At 39.1% G+C, this 23,093-nt stretch overlaps 1 protein-coding gene across 1 annotated transcript in view; it reads right to left on the minus strand.

The window, feature by feature from the left end:
- HEATR1 (HEAT repeat containing 1) overlaps positions 1 to 23,093 on the minus strand; it is a 52,047-nt gene that overhangs the window by 11,529 nt on the left and 17,425 nt on the right. Inside the window, exons 17-32 of the mRNA XM_030334428.2 lie at positions 22,537 to 22,728; positions 20,491 to 20,674; positions 20,229 to 20,365; positions 19,315 to 19,507; positions 14,357 to 14,526; positions 13,802 to 13,960; positions 11,337 to 11,579; positions 10,934 to 11,065; positions 9,864 to 9,967; positions 9,550 to 9,693; positions 8,800 to 8,918; positions 8,581 to 8,702; positions 6,731 to 6,859; positions 4,826 to 5,056; positions 3,949 to 4,075; positions 2,024 to 2,184 (exon numbers count right to left, since the gene is read on the minus strand). Coding sequence (XP_030190288.1) covers positions 2,024 to 2,184; positions 3,949 to 4,075; positions 4,826 to 5,056; positions 6,731 to 6,859; positions 8,581 to 8,702; positions 8,800 to 8,918; positions 9,550 to 9,693; positions 9,864 to 9,967; positions 10,934 to 11,065; positions 11,337 to 11,579; positions 13,802 to 13,960; positions 14,357 to 14,526; positions 19,315 to 19,507; positions 20,229 to 20,365; positions 20,491 to 20,674; positions 22,537 to 22,728 — 2,547 coding nt within the window. The remainder of the gene's footprint in view (positions 1 to 2,023; positions 2,185 to 3,948; positions 4,076 to 4,825; positions 5,057 to 6,730; positions 6,860 to 8,580; positions 8,703 to 8,799; positions 8,919 to 9,549; positions 9,694 to 9,863; positions 9,968 to 10,933; positions 11,066 to 11,336; positions 11,580 to 13,801; positions 13,961 to 14,356; positions 14,527 to 19,314; positions 19,508 to 20,228; positions 20,366 to 20,490; positions 20,675 to 22,536; positions 22,729 to 23,093) is intronic.

Consider the following 23,093-nt stretch of genomic DNA (forward strand, 5'->3'; position numbering starts at 1 on the left):
ACTGACCTGGCACCACCACTGTCCTTGGCAAGCTCACTTGAGACAGAGCAGGGTCTACACTTATCCCTATCAAGCAAGCTACCTGAACGAATCATTTGTTCTAGGAGTTTGCTGATTGTTTTCGGATTCTTACACATCGTTCTTTTGCTGAATAGAAACAATGACAGGATATCCTTGTTCCAGACTTTATAAAGTCTGTCTCATTATGAAAGGTGATGTAAAGCAGTTTCTGGTATCTTCATTAGGCCAGAACTTCATTAGGAAGTTCCCATCTATCTTGGTTGCTAAGAGGATTTTTCCTTAAATCATAAGTACTGAATTTATTACATTATTTTTCTACAAATACTTCGATGATCACATGGTTTCCCGTTGACCTGCTCACGCAGGAGACCACAACTCAGACTTTCTTATTAACGTTCAACCATTCTGATGTTCCTGATCCTTCTCTGTTTCTTTAGGTCTTCACTTTCTGTATTTCCTTCTTCTCTGTTTAAAGTTTAACGCACAAACAGGAAGGCATACAAATCACACATATAGAGCTCATTATATTCAGGTAAAGAAAAGAGCCTATTAAAGGCTCTTATAAGCATTCCAGAAACCTTCCTCTATTGGACCCTCATTATTGCTTATTCCCTCCTTCCCAAAGGTAAACACTGTCCTTACTTCTACAACCCTAGATTTGTTCTGCCTGTTTTTAAAGTTTATACAACTAGAATCATAGGATATATTCTTTTGTGTCTGCCTGTCTTCTTTCAACATTACCCTTATGAGATTCCCTCATGTCTATTTTTGATGACAGACCCTTTATCCACTCCACTGTTGATACACACTTGGCTTGTTGCTAGTTCTGGGCTACCACAAATACTGCTTTTATGAACGTTCTTGTAGACGTCTTTTAGTGCCTATGCTCATACATTCTGCTGGGTATACAGGCATACCTTGAAGACACTGCAGGTTCAGTTCAAGACCACCACAATAAAGAGAGTATCACAATAAAGCAAGTCAAATAAGTTTTTCGGTTTCCCAGTGCATACAAAAGTTACATTTAGTGGCACCTGGGTAGCTTAGTTAAGTGTAAGACTTCAACTCAGGTCATGATCTCACAGTTCGTGGATTTGAGCGCCGCGTTGGGCTCTGAGCTGACATTATGGAGCCTGCTTGGGATTCTCTCTCTCCCTCTCTCTCTGCCCCTCCCCGACTCGCGCTCTCTCTCTCTCAAAATAAACTTTAAAAAAAAGTTGTATTTACACTAACTATAGCCTATTACATGTGCAATAGCATTATATCAAAAAAAAAAAAAACAAAAAATAAAAAAACCCATGTTATGTACCTTAAAAAATACCTTATTGCTAAAAATGTTAACCACCATCCGAGCTTTCAGCAAGTCATAATCAGTTACCACAGATCACCGTAACAGATATAATGAAAACATCTGGTGACAGAGAGACATGAAATGACCAACTGCTATTGAAAAAATGGTGCTGGGAGACTTGCCTGATGCAGAGTTACTACAGGCCTACGATTTGTAAAACGCACACTATCTGCGAAGCCCAGTAAAACGTGCAATATGCCTGTGTACCACTTGAGATGGAATTATTGAGTCGCAGGGTTGATACATATATAGCCTCACCAGATCATGCCAAATGGTTCAGGTACGCTCTGTTTTTTTCCTATTATCTTTTTTTTTTTTTTTTAAATGTTCTATTTATTTTTGAGGCAGAGAGAGAGCATGAGCAGGGGAGGGGCAGAGAGAGAGACACACACAGAATCCGAAGCAGGCTCCAGGCTCTGAGCTGTCAGCACAGAGCCCGATGTGGGGCTAGAACCGTGAGATCACGACCTGAGCCGAAGTTGGACGCTTAACCAACTGAATCACCCAGGCACCCCTGATTTTTTTCTATTATCTTTAAAGGCATGCCTCATGTTTTCATATTTGCCAATCTATTTTTACTAGTTTAAAAGAGAGTTCCTTTAGAAAAAGCAAAATCATTTTGTTATAAACACATTTAAAAGAACACATCACCTTTCTGATAAAATTATTAGAAGCCAGGAGCTGAGACATGAAGGACACGGACAAAAATTTAAAATGCCGCAGCTGCTTGCTCGTGTGAGTGTCTATATTAAAAATCTGTAGCACCTCTTCTTGTGATTCACTTTTAGTTGATGCTGCTTTGGAAACAGCTTCTGAAAAAGAGCAACAAGGACAAGTGACGTCACTCATCTTCAAGCAGAATCTTTACAGACACAGACATAATGAGCAGAGTAAAAGGGATACGATTTTGCGAGGAATTTGTGAATCTGTCACACCCCGCTTTTCCTCTCCTGAATTAGTGAAAGACGTGTATTTACCAACAAAGTATCCAAGAGCCCAGAGAAGAGAGTAAGACAAAAACAAACAAAAAACAGGACAACTGAGACAAGCAAATGAAAGACAAAGACATTTAAAAAGGAACCTTTAAATGTTGCCTCCATTCCCAATTCTGAAGCCTCAGAAGTATTTACATGTTGGCTCACAACAGTCTGAAGGAGGGTCATCTCTAGCCTTCAACATTTAATTCTCAAAGTTTAAAGATGTATGTTCTAAAACTCTGTAGAATCCTATATCCAAATTTATCTAATATAAAAGGGTTTGAGGGTGCAGTGATTGGGGAGTCCACAGTGGGCCACTTAAAAACCACTCACTGTCCTAGAGAGTGACTCAAACTGAAGGTTTCTCCCGTAAGCAGTCACCACACACGGCTCTCCAAGCTCCTGGTCTGTCCCGGCCAAACCTAAGCAGACTGTGGGACCACAAGCCTGGCCAAACAGCTGGCCACATAGAAAACAGTCTCCATGGGGTCCTTAGTATCTTCTTTCCAATGCTCCTTGCTGCTCTGTTTCAAAGGGCAGAGAACTAAGAACACATCAAACCCTTTCTTAAACCAGTCTAATTGGTGCTGCAATTAGTGGAATTTTTTTCAAGACTCACATATATGGTAAAAATTTAATATTCAGTTACCAAAGTTGTGGCACCTGTTTTTTTTTTTTTCCTGTCAACGTCTTCACCAATATTCTAATGAGAAGTTAAGACACGGCTAATACGTTGCTGCTAACCTGCTGTCATTTTACTACAATTCATCCTGGATATACCTGTAATACTCCACAGCCAACACATCCACACAAAAGGACAGAGGTATAAAAGCCAATGTGCTGATTCGAAGGGGCACATGTACCCCAATGTTCATAGCAGCACTATCAACAGTAGCCAAAGTATGGAAAGAGCCCAAATGTCCAACTGACAAACGGATAAGGAAGATGTAGATATACACATAATGGAATGCTACTGGGTGATCAAAAAGAATGAAATCTTGCCATTTACAACAACATGGATGGAACTAGAGTGTATCAGGCTAAGAGAAGGAAGTCAAGCAGAGAAAAGACATACGTCATATGATTTCACTCACATGTGGAATTTAAGAAACAAAACAGGTGAACAAAAGGGATGAGAAGGGAAAATGAGATAAAAAGAGAGAGGGAGACCAACCATGAGAGACTCTTAAAGAGAGAACAAACTGAGGGTTGCTGGAGGGGAGGTGGGTAGGGGGGATGTGTTAAATCGGTGATGGGCACTAAGGAGGGCACTTGTTGGGATAAGCACTGGGTGTTATATATGTGATGAATCACTGGGTTCTACTCCTGAAACCAATACTACACTGTATGTTAACTAACTTGAATTTCAATAAATAAATTTAAACAAAAAAGTCAATGCCAATGTGTGAGGAGAGGCAAGGAGAAATCCTACTTACCATTTTCTGTAAGGATTTGAGAAAGCACACCATCACATAAAAATTATTAAGTTACTCATAAAATCCCTTCTAAGATGTACCATGTGCTCTGAGGACGACCCGTCTGGTCTTCTGCACCTCTGGAGCTTTCAGATTCAACAATGAACACCTGATTATGACTGACCTTCTTTTTCCTCTGGCAGCTTCATTAGGTACTGAAGGATATTCATCAAGCTTTGTATCTGATGTTGGACACTAAATTCACAACAGACTGAAATCCAAAACTCAGTGTCTGCCTCTAAAATAGCATCCTGTATAGAAAAGAAATTATTGAATTTATCCCTATTCGATATCGAATTTGTGTAACTATCCCTATCAAATTTATGTAACTAAGTACAAAGGATGGAAGTATTTGAAAAATATTTCTTGGCATGCAAAGGCATTACATACTGTTCCTTATAGTCACATGTATCACCAGATGAATGAATTACTGAGCTTCTTACCTAAAAATGCCAATTTATGAGAATGTTGGCATTATTCCAGGATAATCTGCATTATGATTTTTAGCAGAACTGAACATACCCTTTTACTCAGAATGTGTCTACCTCTATTCCCAGATCCTGTGTCTACAAAGTCATTTAAAAGCAGTCCTCGGCCTGTAAGTTCTGCCCTCATCCATCCAAACAGGGCTCTTCAAAACCACCACCATGTTGTAACCATTTTGATGACGTAGACATTCCTCCCTTTCCCCCAAGAAACGCCTTAAAAACCACTTTCAAGAGACACAGTTTAATCACTTTTCAGCTGTGCTGTTAGGCTGAAAACAGAACCACCCAGCATCGTACTAGACCAGTTCTTAGGTCGAATCACCTACAGCAGATATCAGTTGCTATGGAGGATATTCAGAGTGCCACAGGCTCGGAAAGCAGCTGTAAAGAACGTCAAAAACCTCTTTACAAACGGTTGCGAGCAAGGACTGTTAAATTGACACGAGCACCAGCAGCCCCATGCTTCATAAACACGAACATTTTCCTTCTAATCACCCCACTCTATACTCTGACCTTTTCTCCACAGGCAGCCAGCAGCACTGTTTTCGTGACATACTGTTCAAAAAGCAGGACGAGGAGGACCCAGAGGAATCTTTCTGCACCCAGTGTGTCGACAAGCTGAACGAGGATGGGCAGGCGCCTGTGCTCTGGGACGTGGGGCAGCGCATCCACAAATACATTCACGATTTTCACCACGACCTCTTCCACGTTTCTTGTGACTTCCACCGAGTCTCCACCATCAGACTGCAGAGCAGCAAGCAGGGACAGTGAGTAGGAGCAAACAACCCTCCACAAAAGAAGCTTTTAAGTGGACACGGAATGTCCACGGCCTTCAGATGCGCCAAAAAAAGTTATCAAAAGAATCTGAATAATCAAAGACCTATCAATAAATATTCAAAGAGTACAGACGGTGTCCCAGGCACTGTTGGCTCCCAGGAGAATACAAGGCATAGGATGTGAGCCCAGCCCCGAAGACATCATCTGTATGAAACAAGACTCACACGTGGAAAGAGAACACTAGCAGGCAATGAATGGCAGATGCCAAGTATGGGGCACTTACAACAGGTCTGCTCTCAGGCCAACCAGGAGGCTGCACAAATCAAGCAGGACTTGTGCTCTGCCCCAAGAAGAACGGGTACAGTCTACATAAGCAGAGTACTGAAAGGCCAACAACTCCCTGCTGCTTTCAGAATAAAGTTCAAACCATTTAACTCTGGTACTGATCCTTCAAATGCGGCTGTTGAATTAAAGAATGAATAACAACCTCTTGCACGAATGAACGAATGAACGAATGAACCAAAGCCCCCCACTTCTCCCTGTCTCAATACTGCACTCCACGAACTGACTGACGTCACTTTCTTCACACACACGGTGCATGCTCCCAGACCTTGCCTTTTTACCGAGCAAATCCTGCCCTTCATTTATGCCAGTTCAAATTCTATTTCTTCTGAAACTGTGGTCTTCGGGGCCGACATGTGCCATCTTCTATTCTGAACCCTTCACCACTCATCTATTCTACCGGCATACATGCTACTGTGCATACAGCTATTTTTTTTTAGATCTGTGTCCCCTACTTGTTGGGACCTGTTGGACAGACAATATCAACCAAATACCAAGATTAAAAGGAGACGGTACTGTCATCCCTGGAACAGTCAATAACGTGAGAAAGGCATTAACAACAAGTAGGGGTAAACAGAAAACTCAAGCAGATGACCAAGCTCTTTCACCTTCAAGGCTGCTTTTCAAATTGGCAGAGAGACCCAATCATCTCTTTGAGTACCTGGCTCTTAGAGAACATTTGGAAAATGTTGGTTGAAATTGTGTATTCACAAATTTGCCACTGGAGCTCTAAAATGTCCTATCTTCACTGACATGAGTAAGGGTATTATCCAACTGCAATGTCCTGAAATATACAGCAAATGTAAATTCACTGTGTCAGATTAATGCTAAGACATGTGTACAGTTATGCCCTCCCAGCAAAGCAGAACCAGCGATGCATGTTCATGTTTTTGGAAAGGACATTGTTACTAAGACTCATTCTTAGCTCCATCATTCTAAAATTTCAGAAGCACAGGGGCGCCTGGGTGGCGCAGTCGGTTAAGCGTCCGACTTCAGCCAGGTCACGATCTCGCGGTCCGTGAGTTCGAGCCCCGCGTCAGGCTCTGGGCTGATGGCTCGGAGCCTGGAGCCTGTTTCCGATTCTGTGTCTCCCTCTCTCTCTGCCCCTCCCCCGTTCATGCTCTGTCTCTCTCTGTCCCAAAAATAAAAATAAACGTTGAAAAAAAAAATATTTTAAAAAAATTTCAGAAGCACAAACACTTGTGCATTTCAGAAAGGCTTGTAATGTCACTTAAGTTTCATACTATATACAATTATAAAATTAAAAGAAATACCAACAATGGTATTAAAACAGCTTACCTGAATAAGTGCTGGGATAACCATTTTCACTGTCTTGTTAATAACTTGAAAACTGTAAGTATCATCTAGACGCATGACACTGGCTCCCATAAATGTGAAAATAGACATGATATTGTGTAGAACTTTATCCTGAAAGGAAACACACCTTTCAGCATTTTCTATTTTAAGCATATCAAATATCAATGATTCATTATAACTCAGTAATAAAAGAAGAAATACCCCACTGAAAAACAGGCAAAGGATTTCCAAAGACATTTCTCCAAAGATTAAACAAATGGTCACTGAGCGCATGAAAAGATGCTCAACATTATCAGTTGTTCAGGGAAATGCAAACTCCAAATCATAAGATACTTCACACAGACTAGGATGACAAAAAAAAAAAAAAAAAAAGCAAGGGATGCTTGGGTGGCTCAGTCAGCTAAGCATCTGACTTCAGCTCAGGTCATGATCTCAGTTTGTGGGTTTGAGCCCCCTGTCGGGCTCTGTACTGACAGCTCAGAGCCTGCAGACTGCTTCGGAATCTGTGTCTCACTCCCTCTCTACCCCTCCCCTGCTCACACACACTCTTTCTCTCTCAAAAATAAACTTAAAAAAAAAAAAAAAAAAAAGACAGTACCAACTAGCAGTGAAGATATGGAGAAATTAGGATTCTCATATTCTGCTGGTGGTTACAAAATGATATTATAGATGCTATGGAAACAGTCTGGCAGTTTCTTAGAATATTAAAGTTAACTTATGACCCAGCAATTCCACTACTAGGTATACACCAGAAAGTAGAAACAACTTAAATATCCATCAACTGATAAACAAATAAGCAAAACATGGTATCTGCATATAGTGGAGTATTACTCAGCCATAAAAAGGAATACTGATTCAAGCTTCAACATGGGTGAACCTTGAAAGTATGATGCTTAAGTGTTTTCACTTTAATGTTTCAGACATTAAAAAGGGCACATATTACAGGGTTCTTTTTATAGGTAATGTCCAGAAGAGGCAAACCTATAGAGAGAAAGTAGATTAATGGTTGCCAGGGCAGAAACTGTACTGACAGATGGAATGAGAAGTGACAGTTAATGAGCATGGTGTTTCTTCTGGCATGATGAAAATGTTCTGGAAGGAGATAATAGTGATGGGTATACAACTTTGTGAACATACTGAAACCAGTGAATAGTACAACTATTTAAAAGGTTGAATTTAATGGTGTATGAAGTATATTTCAATAAAAACAAAGAAAAAATATCAATGATTCTTAATTGTTGCCGGATTATCAACTCCTCTGAGGGCTGACTCGCTTCAAAAAAAAAAAAAAAAAATCCTAGACTCATAAAATCTAGCACATGATGTTAGTATAGAAAGACCGCTGAAGCTCATGGAGAACCCCAGTTAAGAACCCATGACCTAAATCCCCGATAGGAAAAAACTTCAATCTCTTCAAAAGATGTATTTCTATAACGGACATGATTTCTCTAACTAAGGCAGTTTATAATCCAATTACTTTTCTCAAGTCACTGGCTGAAAGCTGTCTGAGGAGAACAGGACAGTTAACTTTTTTCAAATAACACTAACACAGTTACACTGTGCTGGGCTCTGTGCGAACCATAAACTACCCAGTCACATCCTCACAATAATCCTACGAGAAGGTTACTATTACTGCCACTTTACAAAAGGAGGACCCGAAGCTTAGCAAGATCAAACAGCTCACACTGTCTCAGCTATTAAGAGACAGGGCTGAGAGTCCCGCCAATGAGACCCACAGTCCACTGATTTCAAACCAGTGAGCACTTAGGTTATTTCCACTGAAGAAAGAAAATACCTAAAATACCTGCTGAAGTCTCAAACTTAATACTTACAGGAAATATTCCAGCCACAGTACCCAAAAGTAAAAGGGCATGGTGATGGGTCTGAGGCATCTCTGAAACACGGATGCACTGGACAATCAATTCCACATTGAACTTCTCCTCATCTAGAACATCTACAGTGATGAAAAAGAAAAAACTCTCTAAGTGGTAGGTACGTTCACACGCAGAGCAGTGAGTTCTTCCACCCTTTCCTTCCAACAAAGTACATACCCTTTGGTATTTTGCCACCTTCTGGAGAGAGCTTCTGGCAGATGTTAAGCAAACAACTAAGTATTAATTGTTTGGTGTATTCCATATTTCCCTGCTCTGGTGGCAAAGGTTCTAAACTCCTTCAGGACCCCCCAGAAAAAAAACATAATGGGAAATCAAAGAGTTACACAATTTCAGTGATACATTAAAGACCATTGTCCACAACACATACTTCATTAGGAATAACTAAAATATTAACATCAAACATAGACTGTAAACAAGATGTAAGATTCTAATGCTAATTTTTTTCTCATGCAGGTAGGTGCTTAATGTCAAACCCTCTCTGTTGTACTTTCCATGAACTTACCTGAAACCTTAGAGGACAACCTTGCAAATTACTCTGCTTTTCAGACAGTAAAAGAGAATATCCACACTACAGTGGCATATACCAGAGCTATCAATCTAGTAATTTATACCTAAAAACATAGCAAGTTCCACACTGTGTCTTTCAGTACAAGTAAAGATGCCCAACAGATGTGGTGTTGAAAGTTAAAAAGTAGGCTATACGAGGAGTGGTCACTTACTACACAATTTGGGGAACTGGCAAAGGGTACCTAAAACCTTTCTTTTCATCTTTCAACTACAGTACTTGCTTTATTTTACAGACTAGTTAAACAAGAAAAGACTGTTGAAAACAGACTGTTAGAGAAGACATGCAGGAATTAGAATCCTATTCTCTCACAGATCAAAGGCAAAGGCAAGTGTCATTACCTTGCTAGCAGGTTAAAAAGAGTCGGTATCAGTATCTGAGGACTTTTGAGTTTCTTTTTGTGCTGCAGTAATTCTAGGATGAGGGTTACTCTTTGCCAGTAAGAACCTCCAACTTCCTGAACAGATTCTAGATCTTGTGATTTTCTGTGAAACAGGTATGAAAATATTAGAAAAGCAAACATTATGAATGCTAAGTAAAAATTATCATACCCACATACGCCAAACTGACAGGTATCAAAAAAATCGTAATGGTTTCATAACATTTAAGGCCTGGGGAACAAAGGGCACTTTCTCACTGAACACATAGCTCTTACTTCTGCTGCATTTTTTGCCTTCTTGTTTGCTGAATTGTGCCCAAGGACTTCGTTTTATCTGGTGGCTCCAGTTCTATTCTGACTTGTTCAGCATTAACAGAAATCTGAAATATGAAGGAAGAATGGTCGATGATACACTTGCACGGGATAACATCAGAGAAATAAACGCTGACTTACTCTGGATTTCAGCTCAGGTCATGATCTTACGGTTCATGAGAATGCACCCTGCATTAGGCTTTGAGCTGACAGTATGGAGCCTGCTTGGGATTCTCTCCCCTCCTCTCGCTGCCCTCCCCCACTCACACTCTTTCTCTCAAAATAAACATTAAAAAAAAAAAAAAAAAGATACAGTGAAAACACCCATGTCACTTTTACATTTTCCTATGACTCTAGAGCTCAAATCAATCCCCAAAGGCAAACACCTTATGTACTTCCCACATACCAACACCTGCATAAATATTAAAACACACACACACAGGACTGTATTATACACACTACTCTGTACCTTAATTTGTTTCATTTAATGCATCTTAGAAATCTAAGAAAATACGTCAAAATTCTGAGAACTGCTAAAACTGGATAGAACTTGCCCATATTATTACCTATTTTTGTGAACTTGTTTTCTAAGTTATTTTTTTAACAGCAAAACAAACACAGAATAACCAGGTGGTTATTCTGATGTACAGCTATGTTTTAATATACACATAAATCAACAAGCAGATTCTCAGTCTCATTATATGTACGTCATTACACAACTATTTAAATTAAGTATAGCCTATACCCAGTTGAACATCCTTGCATAAACCAGGTAGATCCCATTTAATATGAGTAAGATCCAACCTAACATACATACCCTACCTGCTTAACACCGTAAGTATTTCACACAATAAAAATCATGATGAAAACTTATATTTTGATTTTGCACTTTTCTATGAGCTTCTTGTCCAGGATTCTTGTTGACGCTAACATCTGACTTCCTAAATGCACTGGAAATCAGAGGACAGTTAAACATGGTGTCCCTTGGAGAGAACAAACGTTAATAAACAAGTTACAGAAAGTTTGCAACTTACCCCTTTAAAAACACTGTTAACGGTCTGAGCACAATGTGAATTTTTACAGTTCACCAATAAATCAAACAACATGTGCAAAAGCTTCTGCTGAACTTTTTCATCTGCTATAGCTGCAAAAAATGGCTTTGTAATCTAGAGGGAACAGAAAAAAGGCAAGTGAGCTCAACGAACAAACATGAATTCCAAAAATGACCTTAAAGCCACTCTCTCTTACAACGTAAAATCATTACTCATTTTGTCAGTTAAAATGCAGTTCTTTTTGACACACATGTACATCACTCAATTTTGCAAAAACAGATCAAATATATTCCTTTTAAAACATTTCCACTTAAGCTTCTCCAAGTAAAACAGTACAAAATTTAAAAGCTTGAACATATTTTAGTTTCTGAAAAAAATCACTGACCTTTTCAAGGGCTGTAATCTGAACGGTTGGCATTCCTGCGCCAAGTTCCCTTGTTGTATGCACGGCTTTTATAAATATATCTAGGCTCTTTGGGTCCTTATGTAAAAGGGATGCTGAATATTCATTATATTTTCCCAGAGTGAGTTGCAAAATAATGGCCTCATCTTTCAGGACAGCTGTCGGGTCCTTTTGGATCTTTTCTAACAGTTGTTCAGCCATAGGCAACAGCTGAGAAAGCACCATCTAAAGTTTGGGCAATTCAATAGTAAACAGTTACTGATATATAATTTTGCTTGCTTTACAAAGACATCCAAAGAGATGATGTTCCAAGACTGGGAGCACAGCCTGGAGAAAAAAGCCCCAATAAAGATGATCTCTTAGACATGAGAAATAGCATTTAATCCAATTAAGCACTGAAGTCTCCCCTGAAGTTCATTTTTGTAATGGCCAAAAGCTCTAGGGGCACCTGGGTGGCTCACTCGGTTAAGCATCCAGCTCCTCAAGCCATGATCACAGTTCATAAGTTTGAGCCCTGCCTGTCTGCTGCCTCTCTGCCCTCACTCATGCTCTGTCTGTCTCTCTCTCTCTCTCTTTCAAAACTAAACATTACAGGGGCGGGCACCTAGGTGGCTCAGTTGGTTAAGCGTCTGACTTCTGGTCATGATCTCAGAGGTTTGTGGGTTCGAGTCCCATACTGGGCTCTCTGCTGTCAGTAAGGAGCCCGCTTTGGATCCCTTCTCTCTCTGCCCTTCCCCCGCTTACGTGGTCTCTCTCAAAATAAATAAATTTAAATAAATAAATAAATAAATAAATAAATAAATAAATAAATAAATAAAACATTACCAAAAAAAGGCTCTAAACCCTTCAGAGATGAATCATTTGAGTGTCCCAAGACTTTCTGAAAACAGGAAATACAAACTAAAGTCTTAGGCCACAAAAAGAAGTTTTAGCTTTCTCTAAAACATTGCATGTTTCCCCCCCGAGCTTCCAAATTGATATACTATTAATTCATGTTATATATGTGAAGCCTTTAAAAACTAAACCAAAATGCTAGCAAATTATGGCTTGTGGGCCAAATCCAGAGGACCATGTATTTTTGTAAATGTTATTTACTGAAACATAGCTATGCTCATTTGTTTACGTAAGTGACCATGGCTTTCGCAATACAATGGCAGAGCTAATAAGTACCTGCAAGAAAGACTGTGTAGCCTACAGTGCCTAAAATGTTTCTATTTGGTTCTTTACAGAACAAAATAGTCAATTCCTAGTTTATTTATTTTAATATTTTTAAAATATTTATTTATTTTGAGAGAGAGACAGAGATAGAGAGCAAGCAGGGGAAGGGCAGGGACACAGGGAGACAGAGAATCACAAGCAGGCGATTCAGGGCACAGCTTGATGCGGGGCTCGAACTCACGAACCGGTGAGATTATGACCTGAGCTGAAACCAGAAGCCAGGCACTTAACCGACTGAGCTACCCAGGTGCCCCATCAATTCCTAGTTTAAACTACACCAGGGATGACACAGAGCTGATAAATGCCATCTGTTTGCTCCCACCAGGAAAATCTGATCATGTGGTTTCCACACCACTTTACCCCATTTCAGTTCTCCAAGTTGTCGTCAGTCCCAGACTGGCGAAGCATCTAGGCGTTTTTGGAACCCTAGGATGAAGAGCTTCTCCTGTGCTGACCAGCATGCTCCTTCACAGAAGCAGGTGCTTCGCAACCTCTTTCACTGGGATCACAGGCTTCCTTAACAACATCATGAAAACTATGGACCTTCCCCCCAGAAAAATGGTCAACCACATACATTTAAAAAATGAACAAACGATTTTGGAATGTTCACAGGCTTATGTCCAAAACTATTACCTTGTGGAGGATTTTCACCTGAAGAAAAGACACAAACCAACAATTTTTTCAGCAGTGCCTCTTCAGTGTTTCCCCCCATGTTTTTTTAAATTCACTTAAAATCAAGTAACTGGTTAGGTAGGGATAACACACAATTTTAAAAAGGAAAAAACCCCCACAATATTTGCTTTTTGCATCCTGTGTCTTTTTCTACACTATAATGCTTCCCCCTCCCAAACGAGTAAGAGAATTTTCACTTCTGAGTGTGCTGCACGCATCTGCTTAACTCTTGGACACATCTTCCTAGATACGATGAGCAGCTCTAATAGTGCTTAGTAAGAACACACAAAACTGTGGGGCGCCTGGGTGGCGCAGTCGGTTAAGTGTCCGACTTCAGCCAGGTCACGATCTCGCGGTCCGTGAGTTCGAGCCCCGCGTCGGGCTCTGGGCTGATGGCTCAGAGCCTGGAGCCTGTTTCCGATTCTGTGTCTCCCTCTCTCTCTGCCCCTCCCCCGTTCATGCTCTGTCTCTCTCTGTCCCAAAAATAAATAAACGTTGGAAAAAAAAAAAAAAAAAAAAGAACACACAAAACTACAAGCCGCCTGAACTGCACATACCTCACTGCTGACCTCCTGAAGTACTTTCATCAAATCCTTTGCAATATAAGATGGGGAACTATATACACAATTAAGTAGGTTTTTCAAAGTTTCTGATAATCTCTGATGAGATTTTAGTTTCTTTTCTCTCCGCAGTTCTTCAAATAAAGCAGCCAAATCCTAGGGCACCAAAAAGAAAATTGGATGAAAAAGAGCCAAGGAACTACAAAGGCTAAATGTGTTAATTACGGAAGATTCTTTCTCAAATGATGTGATGCTACTTATCATTTTTCATTTCCCCTGGAAAGGGTACCAATACCTCTCAGTTAGCTTATGATTAAAAGCCAAATACTGGCCTTTTAGCCAAAGAAAGCAGAGCAGAAATGAATGAAACATTGTACTCCTATCTTTTAAAAATGGGAGGAGAAAGATGTACGGATTATCGCCATCAGTTTCTAAATTCAGTGACTTAAGTCGATCAAAATCCCTATAAAGCAAAATGTCAAAGGAGGAGGAAACTGTTCGTGTGTCCATACAGGAGTGCACACATTCAACCTTCTCTGCAGAGGAATTTACCTGAGTAACATAGGTGGCATCTGAGGTGATCTCCTCTGTTTTAGGAACCAAATGATCTATTACCAGATGGAAATGAGACACCACTCCACTGAGGGCCTGGAGACAAAGAATGGAGGCCCTTCGTACTTCTTTTATGGGGCTTCCCAGATTAATGAGTAGAGATGTCACCACTAAAACCAAACGGAAAAAAATTTAAGTAGCAATTTAAAAAACTGAAACAGTACAAAACTGAAATAGCACCTAAGGGTAGATGTTGAAGTTTTCCCCCCCACTGAAATTCTCTCTCAAGACCATTCACTGTTTAATTATGTTTACTGTGGATATATGCGAGCTTACCCTTTTGAAAACACACAAATGAGAGCAGAGCACAGGGGTGTACATATGCACACACCCTGCTTCAAGAACTATCACATTTCAAATTTGGAACTGTTTGCCACCCGAGGGTGTGTGTGTGTGTTTATGTATGTATATAAAATCATTCTTTTAAAACTGTACTGTTCTCCATTGCATTTTCTGTATTATTTAAACCATTATCTTACTGGTAAGTTCAGCTGCTTCCAGTCTTTCAGCATTAAAACTGCTACAACAAGCATCTCCATACATACATACGTCTTGGTAAGTGTGCAGAGGAAACTTCTCATTGTGCACCATACTTTGCAAATACTTTGTCCTTAATTGTATTTTACAATTTTTTTTAAGTTGATTTCTTTTGAGAGAACGCGCACACAAACGGGAGGGGCAGAGAGACAGAGAGACAGAGAACCCCAAGCACCGCAGAGCCTGATGTGGGGCCTGATCCCACAAACCATGAGATCATGACCTGAGCCAAAATCGAGAGTCAGATACCTGACTGACTGAGCCACCCACGCACCCCTGGAATTTTTTATAATGTAGAAGTTTCAGTCCCACTTTTCTTCTAATTTTGTATGATGCTTAGAGAGGCCGTCCCTGCTCTGAGCTGTTCAAGTGTCTGAATCTATATTAAATATTTAGAGAGGCCACACGCACTCCATGTTTTCTTCTAACACTAGAGCTATGTTGTTCTTTTTTAATGTGAAATCTTTAATTCATGTGAAATTTTGTCTAAGGAAATAAGGATGGAGTCAACTTTTATTTAAATGTTTTCAAACGGCTAGCCTCAGATGTCCTATTTAATAACGCACCTAAGAATCCCACAGCCTCATCACTCACACATTCCATCAGTGTCTCAAACAGCTATTTCTGCCAACTACTACTTCTAACGCCGTGTCAGTATAGTGATGGATTCAACAGGCATGCTTTTGTTTTCCCAACTCTGCTATGAAGATGCTAGCTTTTGATTTGAGTATTTTTCTCATTACTCCTATTTTGCTGCCACAAAATTAGAATTACTGATTTTTATCGAATGCCTTTTAAATTCTTGGAAAATGATAATCCTTTAACACTGATATGGCCAATTAAGAGTTCTTTATTTTGAACCAATTTTATATTGTTGGAATGAACTTTATTTGGGCAGATACTTGCTTTTTAAGAATATGCTGGACTCAATTTACAAATATTTTATTTAGAAATTTTGCATTATTATTCAAAGCAACTTGGCCTGTTGTCTTGTTTCTGTCTCTAAGTGTTGTCAATTTTCAATGTTATACTCATTTTAGACAGAGAATCTGGAAGCTCTCCTTTGTTTTATGCCCTGCTCAGTCCAACAGCACTGAAAACCCTGCTTTCAAGATCTGCCAGAATGCATCTGGTAAGATCAACTGGATTGAAGTCTTTTGAAACTATGTCTCCGGGATAAAAAGACTCCTAAATTCCTCTCACGGTAAGTGTTATTTAAGCTTTATTCCATGCTATCTACTGGGGCAAACTGTGGTGACTTTCATTTTGCTACTAATGATCCATTCCATATATTCCATTTCTGGAATGCTAAGAAAGAGCTCAACAAACTGTCAAACTTTTCTGAGAAGGTCATGTAAAGGCTGGCAATCTTTCCTAGTCTCTGTAAGGTTAATTTATAAAATAAAGTCAGCAACAGCTGGAAATTTCAATTCACACAAAGGGCAGCTTCAGGCCAAGTCACTATTTGCTAAAATTCCCTGTATAGTGGTACAGAGCTTCCAGAAAAATCCAAATGCAAAAACAAATCAAAGTATTAAGTACTACAGTTACCACCTTCAAGTTAAATACTAGAACTCACAGTAAGCAAAAGCTACCTTATTAAAACTATCAGCTTTTAGGAATTTTCTTCCGTTTAAAAGTCTATGTGACTCTGTTTTCCCAAGTCATTTTATTTAGATTTAGAACAGGATATTTTACATAAAGATTGAAAAAAATACTGAGCTTTGGTTTTAAACTTATGAATACATTTACTATATTGGTCAAGTATTAAAAAACCAAAGGCAGTCTACATCTTACAAATGATGTTAAATGTTCATTTAACAAAACTCGCTATATGCAAGACTGAGCTGGAACGCATATCTCCACAGAAAGTAATAAATGTTGGTTAGATTCCTAAACCACTGACAAAAATTCATAAATACTGTACTGTAATATTTTAATATTGCAGTATCTTTTTCTTTTGAACAGTGTCACATTTTTAATAAACAGATTAAAACAAATACCAGCACCTCCCAGAGTCCTTACAGAGTAGGTGCAGACAGAAGCTCCCTGTGCACTGGAGTGGGTGCCCGGAGGCTGGGGGCACTGAGTGACCTTCCACACAGGCCCTCCAGGACTCCAGTGCATAGGCCTTGAGCTTCCAAGGGGAATTAGGTGCACCTGTCCTGGTTTCGGTGGACTACTGGGACATTTCTAAGCAGCATAAATGCAAAAGTTCTTTAGGAAGAATGGAGGTGACAGATGACAAGGCTGAGGGGCAGACAGGGAGTCGATCTTGCAGCAATTCTGAGGAAAAGTGAAGTCTTTTGGTCCTGCTATTTATAGACGAAGAGACATCTATCCCTCAGGAACCTCTGCCTTTGATATCAAAAGATAATAGACATTTTATACTTAATTAGAAAATCAAAGTAGTTATGACCTCTAAATAAAATATACATACCTTTAACAGAAAATAACCATTTAAATAAATCAGGCTATTTCCATGCAATGGAATAGTCTGCAGGCATTTGCAAGTAAATAAATTTCTGTGTTTACTAAGTAATAATATAGAACAATACCTATAACATATTAATTAAAGGATTAAAGTTTTTAAAAATGTGCAGTAAATCTTTCTCATCCAAAGGAAAAAACAAAACAAAACAAAACCTGAAAAAGCCTTCTTAAATTAAGTCCACCTAAAATCAGGGACTGCAATTTTTTTTTTTTTTTTTTTAATTTTTTTTTCAACGTTTATTTATTTTTGGGACAGAGAGAGACAGAGCATGAACGGGCGAGGGGCAGAGAGAGAGGGAGACACAGAATCGGAAACAGGCTCCAGGCTCTGAGCCATCAGCCCAGAGCCTGACGCGGGGCTCGAACTCACGGAACGCGAGATCGTGACCTGGCTGAAGTCGGACGCTTAACCGACTGCGCCACCCAGGCGCCCCAGGGACTGCAATTTTATAATAAGTAGTAATGAAATAATTCATGGGATTTTATTCTACAAGTAAAAACTTAAATTTAAATACATACTTTACCTTGTATTTAATGAAACCTTGATTATAATGATTAATTATGTGCTCTTTCACAAAGCTAATGAAAGAGAAACACCGAGAAACTGTTCTGGGAAAAGCATATATCGTTCATTTTGCTTTCACAGAACATTTATAGAGTGATTTTAGAATAAAAAAAAAGAAAAAAATCAAGAACATAATCAAATTTCCCAAGAGCCACTCTTGTTCCTTTGACATTAAAATCCTTCTGGTTTGAAGAATCAACCATATCCATCATCCTCATCAATTTCCTCATCTTTAATCACTATAGGGTCTAATTCTGTCAGATTCTCTCATTTGTCAATAGCTTGTAAATATCTATTTTTCAGTATCATGTTCATCAACTTCAGGAAATTCTGCATCTTTTACAAAATTTGCAAATTTCACTTTATCAAAAAATATAAATTTAATATAAGTGCTTTATTACTGAGTGTCCAACCTGAATATGACTTACACCTGATAGAAGAGACAAATCCAAGAAGGCTGTCAGAGTGGAGACCTTTTTATAAGTAGCTGAATATTGGAACTATACTAAATGATCTGGCTTCCCCAGATAACCCTGTAACTGCTGAAACTCAGAAAATGAGCAGGATATTAACAACCTATGACTAATCGTCTGCCATTTTTATTATGTTTTGGTGATTAGAAGTAGTTTATACATACACACATATAGTTCACATATATGTATATAAATTATACACATGTAGGGGCGCCTGGGTGGCTCAGTCGGTTAAGCGTCCAATTCAGCTCAGGTCATGATCTCGCGGTCCGTGAGTTCGAGCCCCGCATCGGGCTCTGTGCTGACAGCTCAGAGCCTGGAGCCTGTTTTGGATTCTGTGTCTCCCTCTCTCTCTGACCCTCCCCCGTTCATGCTGTGTCTCTCTCGGTCTCAAAAATAAATAAATGTTAAAAAAAATTTTTTTTAAATAAAAAAATTATATACATGTAGCAGTTCACACACATCTACATAAATTACATGTATACACAGCACGTGAGTGAGAGTGCATGCACATGTGAGCACTCTTTTTTATTTTTGAGAGACTGAGCGGGAGAGGGGCAGAGAAAGATGGAGACAGAGAATCTGAAGCAGGCTCCAGGCTCTGAGGTGTCAGCACAGAGCACAACCTGGGGCTCGAATTCATGGACCACAAGATCATGACCTGAGCTGAAGTCGGTTGCTCAACCAACAGAGCCACCCAGGCGCCCCTATGAGCATTCTACTTAAAAACAAATTAAAAAGAAATTCTCCAAAGTACAATCCACACAAACTACATATAGAGAAAGCATTAAAATTGGTCATGACGGAACGTAAGAGGCTACTCACAATACCTGGAGAAGAGACAGATGCCAGCTGATGTTTATTCTGTGCTTTCTGAGAAGAGAGCATCGCACACCCTATATAAAGAGCTTGGGTCCGCAGCACTGTTTTCACGCTGCAGTTAAGTGGATTTGAAAGGCTAGACCCATACGTCCATAAAACAGAAAAGAACTTGAAGAACTGAAAAACATCTTGTAGATGCACCTAAATTGAACAAATCAACAACAGGGAAGTTTAATTTTTACTCACATTCGGTTGGTTCCAAATCCTCTTTTCACTAGTGTGTAATTAAAGAAAACAAATATTTCATTGCAATGTTCTGCTGCTTTGTCTCATGACTTAAAATTTTCTACACTTAACCAATGAGAAGGATGCAAATGAATTCAAAGGACTTGCTACAACTCTACATTTGAACACACCGAACAACAACAAAATGAGAACACTAAGCAGAAAACCAAGACGAGTGATGCTGGAGAGGCCTCATTAAGAAAGTACTTCAAAGATGGAGTCAGCATCACCAACTGTGTCAAATGCTGTGGAGGGGCAAGAAGCCAAGAACAAAGGCCTCAACCACTGGAGGTCACTGAAATTTCTTAGCTGAGTAGCATAATATACTAAATCAGCCCTGTGACCAGCGCTTTCTCACTGGTAATGGCACTCATCAACCAAACAGCCTGGGCTGTTGTGATTATGAAACACATTAACGGGTCTAGCACACTAGCAGGCATGCAACAAAGTGCACCTGTGTCCTACCTACCGATTGGTGTCATGACAGCGCTACCTCACAGGGCCATGTTTATCAGCGCACACTCTTCACCATAATCAGCACACATTATTTTCATTTTCATTAAAACTGTCATAACTAAAATACCCTGCGATATCTTCTTAGAGGGAAGAGTATGCCTGAAAAAGAGGAGCTTCGTACCTTTATGAACAGTTTCATCAGGACCCTAAAATGAACGGCATCAGCACCGGTGAGTATCGTCTCAAAGAGCCCAATGAGCAAGCGCACATAGGCCCTGCTGTCTTCTTGCAGCTGTTCGGGGTCCCACCACACGTCCTCTACACGGACATGGAGACAAAGAGACGGTAAAGAAACTTACGTGGACACACTGGTGCGAACTTTTCACTCAAGACACTAGTTCCATTTCTAGAGTATCGCATTCGAAAGTCACACTCTGTCCTACCTCTAGGAAAGGATTTAGGGGCCTTTAGTGCATGAATAAAATTTTTCAGTGAAAATATGAGTAAAACTGAATCCTCCACAGCAATATTCTGGGCGGTGTTGAGCTGTTCTATGTAATGTGTCCACAGTTCCACTGGTATCTCTCTGTCCATCATCAGCTCAAAATGCCATTCTGAGGGGATTTCCTGAAATGGTAAAAGAGACAAAGACAACACAAACAAGGGGTTCTGAACATGGGTTATACACAGGAGAACCGCAATGGATGTGTATGTCTGGGTAATATGCAAAACTGTGTCTCTATGTGCATATTTATGTGAGAGAATTAAAAGCTTTCATCACATTTGTAAAGAGATTCAACCATCAATCACTATTTACAAAAAAAAAAAAAAAAAGATCCAAGTTATCCACAGTTTCATGTTACCTATATTTTCTCAACACACACATCTAAAAACAAACGTTAGTCACATATATTGTGTTTATCAAGTGACACATTTCTACACAGAAAGGAGCTGGATTTCTAAGAGACCCTTAATGGGACCTTTCTCATGTCCCACTTTTACAGGTAATCTGAAGAGGGTACATAGTAAAATCTCCAAACTTGCAGGTAATTCTGCAAATAAGCAGCAAAATGTGAGGTGTTTAGAAATTATACTGCAGATACTAAAAAGCAGGAGAAAATATGAAGGAAAATTATGAGACTCTGTACAGGAGAGCACACAGCAGTAACCTGGAAGGAAAGAGCCAGACTTCTAAGAGAACGTCTCTCTGGAGGGATTTCACTGACTCAATATGCTGCTACAGCCAGAAAGAGGCCCATGATTCCCAGAAAGGGTACTAAATATAAAGCATTTTATCTGCATATGTGTATGTGTATGTATACATATATATATATATGTTTATATATATATATGTATACACACATATGTATGTGTATACATATACATATACATACATATATATATATATACACACACACACACACATGTATATATATATATATACACACACACACACACACACACCCAAATTGTTCACACTTTTAACACCAAGGGCAAACACCCTTCAGGTTACCACAATCCACAAAAGATAAGAAAGAAAGAATTCAAGAAGGGCTTATCTGGGCTACCTTTTTAAAATACAAAAATTTATTACTCTTTTTAAATTTATATGATTTTAGGTAACAATGACCATGACCAGAACTTGTAAAATCCTGAGGGTATATGTAAATGTGAAAACGATGCTGACTCATTCTGCAAATCCTAAAATGAAGAGCCCTCTGAATGATGGAGGACAAATAAAAACTAAATACTACTACAGGGGGCAGATATTAAAAGAAATAATCTTATTACCTCAAGATACGATACTACGTAAAAATATAAACAACTGAAACATGTTTCTTAGCTGATACTGTCAAAGACAAAGAGTAAGCTGGTGAGATCCAAATCTGATGTAACATTAAAATACAAAAGATCAATTCTTAGGAAACAATAGAATGAAGTAATATTTTTTTTTTATTTTTTATTTATTTTTTTTTTTAAATTTTTTTTTTTTTCAACGTTTATTTATTTTTGGGACAGAGAGAGACAGAGCATGAATGGGGGAGGGGCAGAGAGAGAGGGAGACACAGAATCGGAAACAGGCTCCAGGCTCTGAGCCATCAGCCCAGAGCCCGACGCGGGGCTCGAACTCACGGACCGCGAGATCGTGACCTGGTTGAAGTCGGACGCTTAACCGACTGCGCCACCCAGGCGCCCCAAGAATGAAGTAATATTTTATTCAAGCACTGACATACCTAGTGAATTCTTCATCATGAAGGATAGTTATGCATAACTCAGATAACTACCCAATAAAGATAATAAAGGGGACAGTCAACCATTAGGTATAAAACATCACGACCTTGACATTCTGTAATTCAATTAACTTTTCTAATTCAGCATTCAACTGAATCCAAAGATTCAGCGTTTCAGCCCCCAATTTTCAGTTTTGCTGTGCTTAACAAGCCAGACTGCCACTTTACTCAATGTTCCAGACACTTTGCACTACTTACCACTGCAGTAATGACACCTTCAAGCTTCTTTATTTTTTTCTGCAACAAACTGAAGACTCTTATTGCAAATGGAAAGTGAGTTTCCTTTAAAGATGAACAGCAAGAAACCAGCACAGCCGTGACCAGGTGAAAAGTCACTTTCTGCTTCAGACTAAAGCAGTCCTTCTCCCCAAGGCTTATTAAATCCTCCACCTTGAAAAATAAACATTCTCCATTACTGGTAGCTCTTAGTTCACATAAAACAATTTTCTCTACCCCAGACCTATCTGGGTATTACATTTAAGGTGAGATGACAAATACAAAGCCTTTAAAAAGTAGTAAGCACTGACTTCTAAGTAATTAAAAAAATTAAAAAATTCAGAATTATAATGAACATAAATAACTGCACTTGGCAACCAGATAAATGCTTTAAAATTATACACCTAATGCCTTGACAAAGCTTTATTTACTAAGGCAAAAAAAAACAAAAACAAAAAAATAACTTTTTGATATTTTGCTATTTTAACAAAAAACAGGATTTCATATTTTATTTTTTTAATTTACTTTTTTAATTTTTG

The sequence above is a fragment of the Lynx canadensis genome, chromosome D2, assembly GCF_007474595.2.
Source record: "Lynx canadensis isolate LIC74 chromosome D2, mLynCan4.pri.v2, whole genome shotgun sequence".
Taxonomy (NCBI): domain Eukaryota; kingdom Metazoa; phylum Chordata; class Mammalia; order Carnivora; family Felidae; genus Lynx; species Lynx canadensis.